We start from the raw sequence: 14,418 nt of genomic DNA, 5'->3' as shown, positions 1-14,418 counted from the left end.
CACAAATTCCAACGAACATGTGTGAGTATCATTGAATTTTTTCACAAGAAAAAGTTCAGTTTCTTTTAGCTTTATACCTCTCATACGCCATTGGCATCCACTTGCAAGACACTCGACCACAAGCAAAGACTTCGTCGACCTCGTCACCCTGAATTGAAAATTCTTCTTAATAGCATAGAGGGATATATGCTTATGCAACTCTTTCTTGTTTGTAAAAATCACCCCCACATCAAACGTATCAGATGATTCGCTGTTGAGGTCAATAGTATTGCTCCCACTATATTGCCCAACCTGAATGTTCTCACCCGTCTGCGTATTAGGATCATTAGTTGCAGCAACATCATCAACAACAAAAGGTTGAGTTTCTGGAACATAACTTGCACCTCCAACAAAAGGAATGTCATCATCGTATTCATCATTAATATTATCTTCTCGACCCTGGCCATCTCTAACAGCATCAAAATCTTCTTCGAATTGGCTTAAACTAGGAAAATCATCAATCCGATTTCTGGCACGTCCAACAAAAGGTTGAGTTTCTGGAACATAACTTGCATCCTGCGAATGAAACTGTTGATGTTCTTTTGGTCTTACTGTTATACATAGTGGGGTACCCGGTTTCCGTGAAGCGTCAGGTCGCCGTGCATCATCATTCTGTCGTAAGAAGAATTGCAAGTCATCTTCATTGCTAACAACCAACGGTTCCATATGGAAATGTGTGTTATATACAAATTTCATGAGCAACTCATTTGAAGTTCGATCAATTCCCGTAATCTTGTATATCTTCTCCAAAAAATCCTCATAGGAAATGGACTCATTCACAACAAAACCTTTCCCAGTACCACCAATGAATTTGTAAATTCCTCCTGAAAATTCCCAATCTCCGCCGTATATAACAACAAGGTCAACCACACCCATTCCTGAAAAACAAAATTGCAAGAACTTGAAAACTCGAACAAACATCATAAACAACTCGAACATATATAATAGAATACTCGAACAGATATCTTCAAACACTCGAACGTATCAAAAAAACACTCGAACAGATGGCATCTAATACTCGAACAGATATCATAAAATACTCGAACATATCCCTTCAAACACTCGAACATATCAAACAAAACACTCGAACAGATATCCTTAAATACTCGAACATATCAAAGAAAACACTTGAACAGATATCATTAACACTCGGACAGTTATCCTAAAACACTCGAACAGATATCCTAAACACTCGAACAGATCTCCTAAAACACTCGAACAGATATCATTAACACTCTGACAGATATCATAAACACTCGAACAGTTATCCTAAAACACTCGAACAGATATCCTAAACACTCGAACAAATCTCCTAAAACACTCGAACAGGTCTCCTAAACACTCGAACAGATATCCTAAACACTCGAACAGATATCCTAAAATACTCGAACATATATAATAAAAAATAAGCCATATTTTTAAATAATATTATTTGGATAAAAGTGATATTACCCTTCTCTTTAATGGTTATTAGTTGTACGTTTTCCGATTTTCTATGTTTATCTTTTCAAAACGCTTGGGGGACATTTGATTTTCTATGTTTGTCTTTTCAAAACGCGTGCGAGACATTTGATTTCTATGTTTATCTTTATTGGTTATTAGTTGAGATTTAATGTTTAATATTAATTATGACGTTTCGATTTTTGATAAGCATTAAATACAGTGGAGTTAATACTTAGGATTATTCCTATATACATAGCACTATCAAACAATAAACACTCGGACAGATATCATACACACTCGAACAGATATCCTATAATACTCGAACATATGTAATACAACACTTGAACAGATATCCTAAAATACTCAAACAGTTATACTAAAACACTCGAACATATGTAATATAATACTCGAACACATATCATAAACACTCGAACAGTTATCCTAAAACACTCGAACATATGTAATATAATACTCGAACAGATATCATAAAACACTCGAACATATATAATAAAAAATAAGCCATATTTTTAAATACTATTATCCGGATAAAAGTGATATTACCCTTATCTTTAATGGTTATTAGTGGTACGTTTTCCAATTTTCTATGTTTATCTTTTCAAAACGCGTGGGATTAGTTGAGATTTAATGTTTAATATTAATTATGACGTTTCGATTTTTGATAAGCATTAAATACAGTTGAGTTAATACTTAGGATTATTCCTATATATATAGCACTATCTACGGGAAAGATATACATCAACCGAAAAGAGAAATCTTCTTTTTGTATAATATGACATCCTCTCGGACTGCTGTCAACACCTTGAGGAAGGAACTGGAGGAGGCATATGAAGACCTAGAAGATCACGAAGCTAAGATTGCAGAGCTTACTAAAGCTCTCCAATCTGCTGGGAGTTCATTGTCCCAGCTCCATGAGCTAGCTGAGAAGCGAGCTATGGAGCAGGACACCCATAAACTCCAGGACTCCCTCCTTGATCTATCTGTTTTGATCAACGAGGTTTTAGATAAAATAAGTGAAAAATTGAACATCTGGAGTTAGGTTGTAATAAAAAATTTTATAAATAAAATTTATATTTCCGTTACATTATTTGTTTCATTTAATATCTGTTGTAATATTTAACCTGTTGAAATATTTACTCGAACACACATCCATAATACTCGAGCATATATCACATAAAACTCGAACATATATCAAATAATACTCGAACATATGTAACAAAATACTCAAACACATATGAAAGATACTCGAACATGTGTAACAATATACTCGAACATATATCACATATTACTCGAACATGTGTAACAAAATACTCGAACACATATCACATATTACTCGAACATGTGTAACAAAATACTCGAACACATCACATATTACTCGAACATGTGTAACAAAATACTCGAACACATATCACATATTACTCGAACATATATCAAATAATATTCGAACAGATATAAGTAAATACTCGAACATATATCCAATAATAGACGAACATATGTAACAAAATACTCGAACACATATGAAAGATACTCGAACATGTGTAACAATATACTCGAACACATATGAAAGATACTCGAACATGTGTAACAATATACTCGAACACATATCACATATTACTCGAACATGTGTAACAAAATACTCGAACACATATGAAAGATACTCGAATATGTGTAACAATATACTCGAACATGTGTAACAATATACTCGAACACATATCACATATTACTCGAACATGTGTAACAAAATACTCGAACACATATGAAAGATACTCGAATATGTGTAACAATATACTCGAACACATACACATATTACTCGAACATGTGTAACAAAATACTCGAACACATATCACATATTACTCGAATCATTTAGGTTCAAATTTAATTCATAGAATTTGAAGAGTTCGAGTAGTAACCGTTTTAGCTTCCCCACGTTCTTTTAAAATAACTGCCCACTTATTAGAACGTTGTTCCTTCAACTATAAATAGGACATAGGAAGAAACTGTTTAAGGTCATCCTTTATCCTCTTAAATCAAAGATCACCCATCTCGATCTAAAATGAGTTCTTCTCATCGAACTTCTTCAAAGAGAGCAATAAATGAAGAGGAAGACCCCATTCCTCCAAAGAGAGCAAAGACTGAAGACCCGTCTTCTTCAAAGAAGACAGGGGTCCAAGAGAAAGGTTCCACTTCGACGAACACCGAGGAGCCTCAAGACCCTATCGTCGACATATTCACTGTATCTGAGGAGTTATATAGAGAAAATCCTGAGAACTCCATTGAAGGGTTGAAAGAACTACTGAAGGAAGCCGAAAGCAACCTTCAGAACGAATATGAACGTAACCAGTCCTACACGGACGTGCTCCGTTCAGTGAGGGATGCATTGATCGGAATTCGTGACAATGCATGGGGTCACGCTCGAGGCCAAAATGCTTATCGGCTACAAGAGTCCCTTTTGGACCTTGCAGCCCATGTTGGAACTGCAATGAATGACATAAACGATGTAATCCTTACATGGGCACGTTAGAGTTTATTTCACCTAATGTCAATTTTTATCAAATATTTCCTTTATCATTCTGTGAAGTCAACAAATACTCGAACATCAATAAACAAAAACTCGAACAGATATATCGATAAATACTCGAACAGATATCAACTAATACTCGAACAGATATATCGGTAAATACTCGAACAGATCTCAACAAATACTCGAACAGATATATCGGTAAATACCCGAACAGATCTCACTCGAACATATCTACAAAAATACTCGAACATCAATAAACAAAAACTCGAACATCTATCGGTAAATACTCGAACATATCTCAACTAATACTCGAACAGATATATCGGTATATACTCGAACATATCTCACTTGAACATCTATCAGTACATACTCGAACAGATCTACAAAAATACTCGAACATCAATAAACAAAAACTCGAACAAATCTCAACAAATACTGGAAGAAGAACATAAACTAAATCAAATGAATATGGTGTGTATACGATTGAATGCAAGGTAAGAGAGTTCTAACGAAGCCTATATACCATGCGAACTTAAAAATCACTCACTTGGGGTTATTAATGTCGATATAGAGCAAGAATGACGGCAGCGATGGGAACGCCGATAAGGCTGAAGAATGCCCAAGCCTAAACCCCAGACCTCTTGAAGAAACACCCGAAGATTTGGTGCGGCAAATAAACACCGGTAAATGTCAGGAATGGAGTTTCGGTAAATCGGATTTTGGTTTTTCTCGATGGGTTACGGATGTCTCTGTCTGCTGTGGGATGTGAGTGGCATTGATGTGTATTGTGGTATGTGATAAGGGTATTTCAGTCAGAAAAAAACAAAAAAGTGTTAGATTTCATGTTTTTAAAAAAGTGGGTTAGTTTTTAAAATTTGGTTTAAAAAAGTGTTACTTTTCCGAAAAACCCGAAAGGTAACGCATTGCGGAATGGGAAGAAGAGAGACTCGCATTCCCCTCCGATGTTGCTTCCTCTGTTAGCGTTTACATGTCCTTTTGTGCTCTCTGAGTCTTAAAGAGAAATTGATAAACACCATATTCGACCTCCTCTCAACTTCTCGAATTTCTAATTTGACCACCAAATTCACGGCACTCCTCGCAAGGAGAGGCCTTCCTTTTCTCTTCAGGTACTTCTCCGGTCTCGGAAACACGTCTATACATGTTGATACGTGTGTGTTAATGCATCTGTGGAGTGCGGTGCACTAACGATGTTGCTTGTGCAGGGAGGAACGGGGCTCTGCTTTGCAGATCTGATCTGAATTGTGTTAGTTCAAATCTGATTCCTCTCACGTACTGAGATTCCGCTTCTTCTTTTTTTCGCAAGGATGGGTATTCTGTTTACTCGAATGTTCTCTTCGATCTTCGGCAATAAAGAGGCTCGGATCCTTGTCCTCGGCCTCGACAATGCCGGAAAAACCACGATTCTTTGTAAGTGGTTTTTGATTCTCTCCGATAGCATTTTCTTTTCGGATTGATATTTAGTGACTCTTGGTGGGTTTGGATTTGACGTAGATCGGCTGCAGATGGGTGAAGTTGTCTCCACAATTCCAAGTAGGTTATCTTTCTTTTCTAAGTGATTCAATTTTGTTATTTGTCTCGTTGCTGAGGAAGAAATTGGAACTGATAGATATTTGGTGATCACCAAATATGTTGAGAGGAACAAAATAATGTGTTAGGACATAATATATTTTGTTATTGCATGATCGTATAATTTTGTTTGAGAGTGGCTCGGTAATGTTTTGAAATGAGTGATTTTGTGGTTTAATGTGTTATAATGTTCACATATGCTGCTTGATTAATTTCCTCGTGCAAATCTTTTGTTGCAGCAATTGGATTCAATGTGGAAACAGTGCAGTACAACAATATTAAGTTCCAAGTCTGGGATCTAGGTATGTCAATGTTCCACCTTCATGTGTACATTAAATATCTTTGCCAAATTTTTACTACGTTCCTGTTAATTGCTTGAAATTATGGAATCTCTTTAAAGGTGGATAAAACTACTCTTTCTGTTATCAACAGTAAATTTAAATGGTCTTTGCTATCAAGAAAACATAAAAGTAGCTTTGATTTGATTGGAATCTGGGCAGATTAGGAAATTTGATGATGAGTATGGGGGGTTTGTGGATTGGGTTATTGATATTTTGAATTGACGGTCTTTTTTAATGTATCAGTGGCATTATCAATTGAACATATTTCTTAACTGCTGTTAGTAAGGGTGTTATGATTAAATAAACTGTGTTGGGAGCATTCCAAATACATTGGGTTGAAAGCATTCTATTAAATTCTATTGTCATTAAATTAGATCACTATTTGACTAGTAGTTCCTATGTCCTGCCTTCCTTGACTTGACTAGTAAGGGTATGTGATACCTCCTTTGAGTAACTGTAGGTAAGTTAAGGGACTTATTTTCGTTGTTGTGACTAGGCAATATATTTTCAGCAGCAGGATACCCATTTTCTGTTCTCTGACATGCAGGAGACTTCTTGTTCTCATTCATAATCCTTTTCTCTATGTATTTCTCCCTCTCATCCTATGGTTTCAATAATTGCACTACTTAGTTCCACAAAGTATATAGTTGACAGTTTTACAGATGAAATAGAGAATAGCTAATTTTCACTGTAGGTATCATATGTCTTAGGTGGATAGTAAGTGTACATATTGCTGCTGCTAATTTCTGCAACTAAAAGCTTGACATACTATTTGGAAGTGCATTAACGCAACCAATTGTGATGGGTATCTTTGAATCCATTTTCTATATTTACTGAATTCACTAAGTTTGTTCATTATGTGAGTTTTGGCACTCTTCTGTAACATCACATAATTATGGCTATATGTAATAATTTAATTACTGGCAAAAAGGAATCACACTGAGAATCAAATCAGTGGTTTGAGTGTATTTCTGGTTACATGACTTTTAATGTTATTAATGTTATTATATTTGGCCCAATTCAAAGTTTTCATGTGATTATCATTCTCCTATGTGCATTCGCAGTAATTCTAAATGACAAACAAATCAATGGTATTTTCTAGTGTAAATTGGAGGTCATGAATGGACCGCTTTCTTCTGAATGTTCATTTGCTAGGTTCCCTCGTCTTTGGAATTTTACCATTACTTTAGATTAAAAAAAACCCCGTTTGTTTGGTTTTTGCAGCCATATACAAATTTCCTGACGTTCTACAGAGCTTTGACATTATGGATTATAAATGCACCTATTTATTTCTTTTTCGCATTGAAAAAAAAAAACCAACCTATTTATGAAACTTGGAATACATGAATCCTAGTCGGATGCTTTTTCTTTATGTCATAGTCATTGCTGCTATTCACTCTTATTTGGTATCCCTCCACCCCATAATTTTCATTAACACAAATGATAAGATAGTCTTACATGAAAAATGCACAGACAAAAAATCCGTCTAATGGGTGTCTACTCTAGCCTCTTTGGAATGGGTACTTATTTACATATACAAATTTCTAGATTATGAGGTTGATCTATCGGGTTTTTCTCTGATCATAATTTTGTTGTTTGTTAACACAGGTGGGCAGACAAGTATCAGGTATGCTTTAAAATTTAAATAGTATTTCTTCATATTAAATTCTGTGAGTTTCTAATATCGAGGTTCTTGTGGGAGTGGGACCTCTGATCTCCATGACACTACCATTTCAAGATCTCTTGAAAGTATGAGACCTCAATATTGTTCTGGATAAACGGTTTGATAATGATGAATTTCTCTAAGGCCTTCACAAAATCTTACTGGCAGCTTATTTGTCATTGTTCCTCAGGCCTTACTGGAGATGTTATTTTCCAAATACTCAAGCCATAATTTATGTTGTCGACTCAAGTGACACAGATAGGCTCGTCATTGCTAAAGAAGAGTTTCATGCGATTTTGGAGGTAGACTTTAGTTTATGCTATCAACATTGCCATTCATTGCCAACAGCTATGTCTTTGTTGATGTGATGTCCTTTCACTCTATGTATACAATAAGGAAAAGTAACTAATATAAAGACACAATTTTTTTGGATTTGAGTTCTTATTTATGGAGTGAAAAGAGGGAAATGTGAGATGCATGGAAGTTATGGAATTCTTAAGGTGGAAAAGGAAAGGAAGAGGAGATAGCTGTGTGAAAATTTGGGAATGCCAGAGATAAAAGAAAACAAAAAACATAAACTTTATGTTATTAAAAAAAGTTTACTTTGTTGTATTTTTTTCCCAGCACACATTTCTAAGAATGTTTATGCTTATCAATTGAAAATACTGTTGATACTTGTTGGAGAAAGCCTAATCCAACAATGTTTAATGGTTGTGTCAGAATTGAATATTATAATGCCATTGTCTAAGTTATGAAGCAGGGTCTTTTTGGTAGCCCTTAGAAAGTTTCTTTTCTAAGATTGTTGTGCATTTTGTAACGTCAGTGTTTACTTTAGAAGGTAACCATAAGGTGAAACATACTCTCTTCAGTTCTTAAATTTGGTATTTTGGAAAAACTATTGTGGAATTTATTGTTCTGAGGTTTTGAACATTTTGCTCAATTCGTAGCTCGAAAAGAAAATTTTGGCTCAACACAATTTCTTTCTATATGACTATACTTTGAATTTGTTGTACGCAGTCCTGTTATTCCCTTATTTATGTGTTCGCTGGTATTGACTATGATCGGAGGTTCCTATTACTTCAACCTTATGCTTTTGAATCTATATATTTTAGAGGATGATTTACACTCACACTGTTAAGCATTTTTACAGGAGGAAGAGTTAAAAGGTGCCGTTGTCCTAATTTTTGCAAACAAGCAAGTGAGTGCCATTGAGCTCTCGTTTATGCTGTATAATTTGTTCCACTAGGTAGAATTTGTTATTTAGTTGTCTCTAAACATTTTTCTCATTTTTTGACGATACAGGATCTTCCTGGTGCACTCGATGATGCGGCGGTAACTGAGGCCTTGGAGTTGCACAAGATTAAAAATCGCCAATGGGCTATCTTTAAAACTTCGGCCATAAAAGGAGAAGGCCTCTTTGAGGGCTTGGATTGGTAAGAATTACTGATATTGTGAGTGGTATAATCCCCATTCAAGAACAAAGTGAAACTGGTAAAGAGTTTGACATTAATAACAAATTTACCGGATTATTAGCTTAGAACTTTCCACTGGCACTAGCAGTCTTAATACATTATACGCATGACACTAGAACTACTTATTTTAAGGTGCTATTCTCAATTTCATCAAGAAGACTTTCAAAGCAGTATATTAACCTCTTGATTACGATCCCTTCTGATTGTTCCTTATTTTTTATTGGTCAGTGTTATGTTTCTCTTTCCGTATGTGTGTGTGCATTTGGTCGTATAAATTTTGTCAATAGGAATTTCTCCTGTGAAAAATTATGCTTCCTTTTAATCTTTGTTCAAACAGACTTTCTAATGGTGTGTGATCTGGTAGTAAAAGATTTAAAAATTAGGCATCAAGTGTCATTCTACTTGATTTCTTATGGAGCATGACACTTGGATGCAATGTTGCATGGCCAAATATTATTGAAAAGCCCCAGTCCAATTCTGTCTCTAAAATTCTTGTCATAGTTGAGATGCCAATTTTTTATTCTTCTCGATTTCAACTCTCTAAATAATCCTTGCTGTAAGGTCAAAAATATTCCTCTCTTATGCAATACTTATTTAGGTATGAAGATTCATGTACAACATTTCTTCTTCCAATTTACAGCGATTGACAAAAGTTGAGTTTGAAACTCGCTGTAAATTGGCAAAAGTTGAGTTGATGGGAAAATAACTAAAGGTTGACAAAAGTTGAGTTTGAAATACTGCTGTGCTGAGGCTTGTAACTATGATCACTGCAAAAGAAATGGACTCTTTTCATTGCCCATGACAATAGAACTAAATTGTTTTCATTGATCCCATCCTTGCGGTATTTATTTCCACAATTGAACACCCTTAGGTCTTAGGATCCATTGCTCTTTCTGCAATCCAACGTTTGTGGTCAAGGCTGTTTTTGGTTGCAATAGTCTTCTGCCATAGATGTTCTTTCTCCATTCAGTAACTGTAAAGCCATTTACCCAGGAACGCAAACTACTTAGGTTATGAGGTAGTTTCACGGGATCCTATTGGAATTAAGAGAGGAGAGAGGGAGCTTTCCTTTTAGGGTGAAGTCTTTGCTCTTCATATTTCTTTTAGTTACCAGTCAGACATACTCTGCTCACCAACTGGAGTGGAAAACCCAAGCAGTTGTGAGATTTAACTTTTTAACGACAGTGTGAAGCATAAAAGAAAACTAAACACTATGTCATGAATTATTATTGGGCTGAAATACAATTTTCATCCCGTAACTATTCAACATACATTACAGACTTATGAAAGTTATTAGTAAGTTACTTTTAACTCGAAAAGGAATTGTTCAGTTGCTAACTTAAAGGTAATTCTTTGGTTGCACAAAATGCCCAATGCACTTTTCCACTTCATGCAACCAGCTTAATCCTATTTGTTACATTCTCTTGATCCCTCCATCGTTCTGAATATATTGTCCCAAGATATTTAAAATTATTTGCTTTAGGTTTTTTTTCTCTTCTATTTTAATTGCTTCCTCGTCTCCTTTCTGAATATACTGTCCCAAGATATTTAAAATCATTTGATTTAGGTATTTCTTTCTCGTCTATTTTAATTGCTTCCTCGCCTCCTTTCTTATAACCCTTACGAAACTTACACTTCATAAAACCTTTGGATTCCGACGTTTGTCTCCATGTTTCAAAATTTGAATTGGCATCGTTGGCTCATCCATTACTATGACAGACAAGAAAGGACTCAAGGGCCCTTGGTGTAAACCTATTGTAATGGGGAATTCTTCTATAGATCCTCCTCTATTTTTTACATTAGCTGCTCGCTTCATTCATGTCCCTAAAATATATTGGTGTAGCTGATCGCAACCCTCCTTCTCAAGAACCAGGCCCCTTCGTCACTTCTTTAGGTACCCTATCATATGCCTTCTCCAAATCGATAAAAACTAAATGAATGTTGTTTTCTATGTTTTTCCACAAGTCCTCTCTGTCAGGATATCACGTTGCCGATATTTCTGGCACAAGACCAAATTGCTTCTTTGAAATGAACATACTTTCAAAAAGTTCTTCACATTTGTATTTTATTTTATTTTATTTTTTTTTGTAAGTGCGTGTAGTGAAGGTTGTAACTTCTTAATGTAGGTTGAGCAACACACTCAAGTCTGGGGGTGGCTAAGTTTCCTGGAGATGCATCAGGTGTGTTTATGTGTTCAGGCTAAATGACAGAAGAGAAAGGGTTACTTGGCATGGCCGGTGATAATGAATTTCTTCATGGGTGCAATTGTCATCTGATGTTTATTGATTTTCTGTGATAATAGACAACTGATCTGCATCTACAATTTTCATCAAATGATTTTACCGGTTTCTCCTTATGATTTTTGCATCTTTTCTTTTATTATTTTTGTCATTCCTGGTATTTTCGTTCATTTAAAATGCTTTATTCCTGCTTACCCTTTCTGTGCTCTTTGTAGTCGAGATGCAAGTATGATTTAAGACTATATCTTACATTTGCTTCCATGCAAAAGCTGGGATCACCATTCTAGGTAATGAAAAACCATATGATAGTGTTGTTCTGATGCTTTGCTGTGATAAAGTGTATTGAACTGTTCCGAAGTTGATTGTGCTGTAAGAAACCGGGATCTCCTTTACCTTAGCAGTTATAAGGTGAATCTGTGGCTTTAATCCATTATCTATGTGTCAATGTATTTGCAAATAAAAGCAACTGGGTTGTGTATGGAGTACCACTATTAGCAATCTTCAAGTTCTTACCTGAGTAACTGTTGAGTTGGTTATGCATGAAATATGAATAACGGGGGATCATTATCATTGACTGGGGCTAAGGCCAAAGGGAACCTTACGAGCTTGAATTTTAAGGATTTTTTTTTTATTTACTAAATCATATATTGAAGCATCGAGTGGTGGGATATTTTCCCTATCCTTTTCGTAGATAGCTAAAATTCTTGGTGGCGGTGATGTTTATGATTTCTTTTGATCTATTTCTTTGACATCTCAACTGGGAATGTTTGGAACGAATTTTGGCTGTGGATTATTCTATGATATGAAATGCATCTGTCAAGTTACGTTTCCATTTTGTTTTCCTTTTCTTACACTGCTATCGTTTGATGGATGAATTTAAAGCAGGTGTTTGACGAAACTTGTAGCATAAACTAGCTTATAAGTTTAAAAAAAAAAAAAGTCTATTTAATTTTAATTTAAAAGATAAAATAAAAAAAGTTTATAATATTATCTTTATAAAAAGGAAGAAACAAAAAAAAAATGAAAAGAACAAACATAAGTTCTAAAATAATCTTCAATTTGAAGTGTTTGGCAGAGTCGTGTTGATTTTCAATATTAACTGTTAAGCTTTGAAAAAAAAGCTATGAAATAAGCTGTGAGGTGTTTAGTAAAGTTGTTAACTGTTCTTAGTGGTTAAATTGTGTAAAATATATTTTATTTGTATTATTATTAATTTATATGTATAATTTATCATGAAAAAATTATAATTACTTTAATTTAATATTTAAATAGCCATTTAATAAGCATAATTATTAACTTATAAGTATAATTACTAATTTATTATTAATGTATAAATGTAATTATTAATTTATCAATATTTAATATCAAGTTCTGGGACCCACAGAACATAAAAATTAAAAAAAAACAAATAAGTCACTATTAGGCGTGGGACCATGCCTTTTTGGCATGGGTCCCACGCCAAAATCAAAACGGCTCTCAATTTTATGATGTTTGGTGAGGCGGTCCCGCGAAGCGGGATTGTTCTGCGAACCGTCTCATCAAACACAGCCTTTAAAATAAACTTTGCCAAACAGGCATAAAAAATCCTAAATTGATAAAAAAAGACAATTAAATATTATGAATAACAGCCCTCTTTCCCCATGAACACGAGTATTATCTAATGCGAAATCTTCGGTTTGAGTCATAGTTACTCTTTTTAAGGATGAGCCTATCATTGTATCCCAACAAGGTTTAAATAAATTAATTTTATTTAATCATGTTATTCATATGATTAGAGCGCGCGCACACACATATATATATATATATATAGCACATTAGATCTTATCTTTTAGGATTCGGAAGATTTAGATGATATTGAAAAGATTATGAGCTGGAGAGAGGAGTCGAGGGAACAATAAAAAAAGAAGACACAGATGTTTTTGTCCTGTTTGTTTATAACGTGAATCATGAATCATAATATGGTCACACTAAAGCAACTGTTTTAAAAGAAAAGACACTATGTATTGCCTAAATGGAGGTTGTTGGGCCAATGTTTTACATGCGTGAACAGTTTTTTCTAAGAAAGATCGAAAAATATCTTATATAATTCATTCATTAATTAACGACACCAAACGTGATTCATTCCTTCATTCTCGTAATGCAGCTGTGGTTGTGGTTATCCAAGCAGTAATATATCATTATCATATCATTTGTACTCTTTAGGATTCTCTTTCACTTCCAGACTATTATCATTGTACTTCGAATCGACAAAGCCTCCTGTTTTTTATTAAGATTCAATTTTCTAATTTTTCTATATATTTTTTTTATAAATTGGTTGAATCATAAATATTGATTGAAAGTTATATGCGAGAATTGACTCTTTTTGAAAAATTTATATATATATATATATATATATATATATATTATCATAATAATGATCATCACCACTTGAATAATCATTGTACATACATATAGGTTAATTTGTCCTGATAGGCGCTCCAATTGTAGCCGTAATTCTCACACTCGAAAGTATATTAAATCATGTTTTCAAATGTGTTATTGAGTATTTTTGGTGTTCATATTGTTAGGATAAAGTAGATTTTTTTAAAAAAAAATTAAATCTGAAACACTAAATTCGTAATATTTTTTGTGATGTGGAACTCACTCAACTGTTCACTGGATCAAAGAAGAATCAACAAAAACACAACACTGAGAGTAAATATCCTTGACGAAATAGAAGAATAGTTATTTTTTCTGTTAATTATACTTTTCATCACTGAAAGATAGGTGTCATTCACTAAAATGAATAACAATCCTCTGAGGCCCCAATCTATGACTCTGTTTGGTAGAGCGGAAAGCTGGATTTTCAATGCTAGCGGAAATGCTGTGAAAAATATGTTAAGTTTAAAGATATGAAATATGCTGTGAGGTGTTTGGTAAACTAAAAACTGACTTTAGGGGAAAAGTTGTGGAATAAAAGTATTATAATATTATATTTTTTTATTTTTATATTAAAATTTGTTATTAAATTTAATATTAGATGAATATAATCAATATAATTTTAAGCATAATTAATTTTATTAATAAAATAATTAATTTATTAAAATTTATATTT

At 34.1% G+C, this 14,418-nt stretch overlaps 1 protein-coding gene across 2 annotated transcripts; it reads left to right on the top strand.

The window, feature by feature from the left end:
- The first annotated feature begins 4,937 nt into the window (after positions 1-4,937).
- On the top strand, positions 4,938-11,518 carry LOC119997811 (ADP-ribosylation factor 1). 2 transcript variants are annotated; one of them, XM_038845012.1, is made up of 9 exons: positions 4,938-5,148; positions 5,346-5,449; positions 5,534-5,572; positions 5,848-5,910; positions 7,558-7,576; positions 7,803-7,914; positions 8,763-8,810; positions 8,915-9,045; positions 11,211-11,518. In XM_038845012.1, exons 2-9 carry the CDS (start codon positions 5,347-5,349, stop codon positions 11,242-11,244), a joined length of 549 nt encoding a protein of 182 aa, XP_038700940.1. In that variant the 5' UTR covers positions 4,938-5,148; position 5,346; the 3' UTR covers positions 11,245-11,518. The 2 variants fall into 2 exon arrangements, with proteins under 2 accessions (XP_038700940.1, XP_038700939.1); XM_038845011.1 differs by having other exon boundaries at positions 4,941-5,148; positions 5,245-5,449.
- Positions 11,519-14,418: the final 2,900 nt, after the last annotated feature.

The sequence above is a fragment of the Tripterygium wilfordii genome, chromosome 4 (genome assembly GCF_013401445.1).
Source record: "Tripterygium wilfordii isolate XIE 37 chromosome 4, ASM1340144v1, whole genome shotgun sequence".
NCBI lineage: Eukaryota > Viridiplantae > Streptophyta > Magnoliopsida > Celastrales > Celastraceae > Tripterygium > Tripterygium wilfordii.
Note: the sequence above shows the minus strand (reverse complement) of the source record. Positions and strands in the feature narration are given on the sequence as shown.

Coding starts and splice junctions, on each gene's coding strand:
- LOC119997811 (XM_038845012.1), top strand. CDS start 5,347: ATGGGTATTCTGTTTACTCGAATGTTCTCTTCGATCTTCGGCAATAAA. Junction 5,450..5,533: donor CGGAAAAACCACGATTCTTT/GTAAGTGGTTTT, acceptor GATTTGACGTAG/ATCGGCTGCAGATGGGTGAA. Junction 7,915..8,762: donor AGTTTCATGCGATTTTGGAG/GTAGACTTTAGT, acceptor GCATTTTTACAG/GAGGAAGAGTTAAAAGGTGC.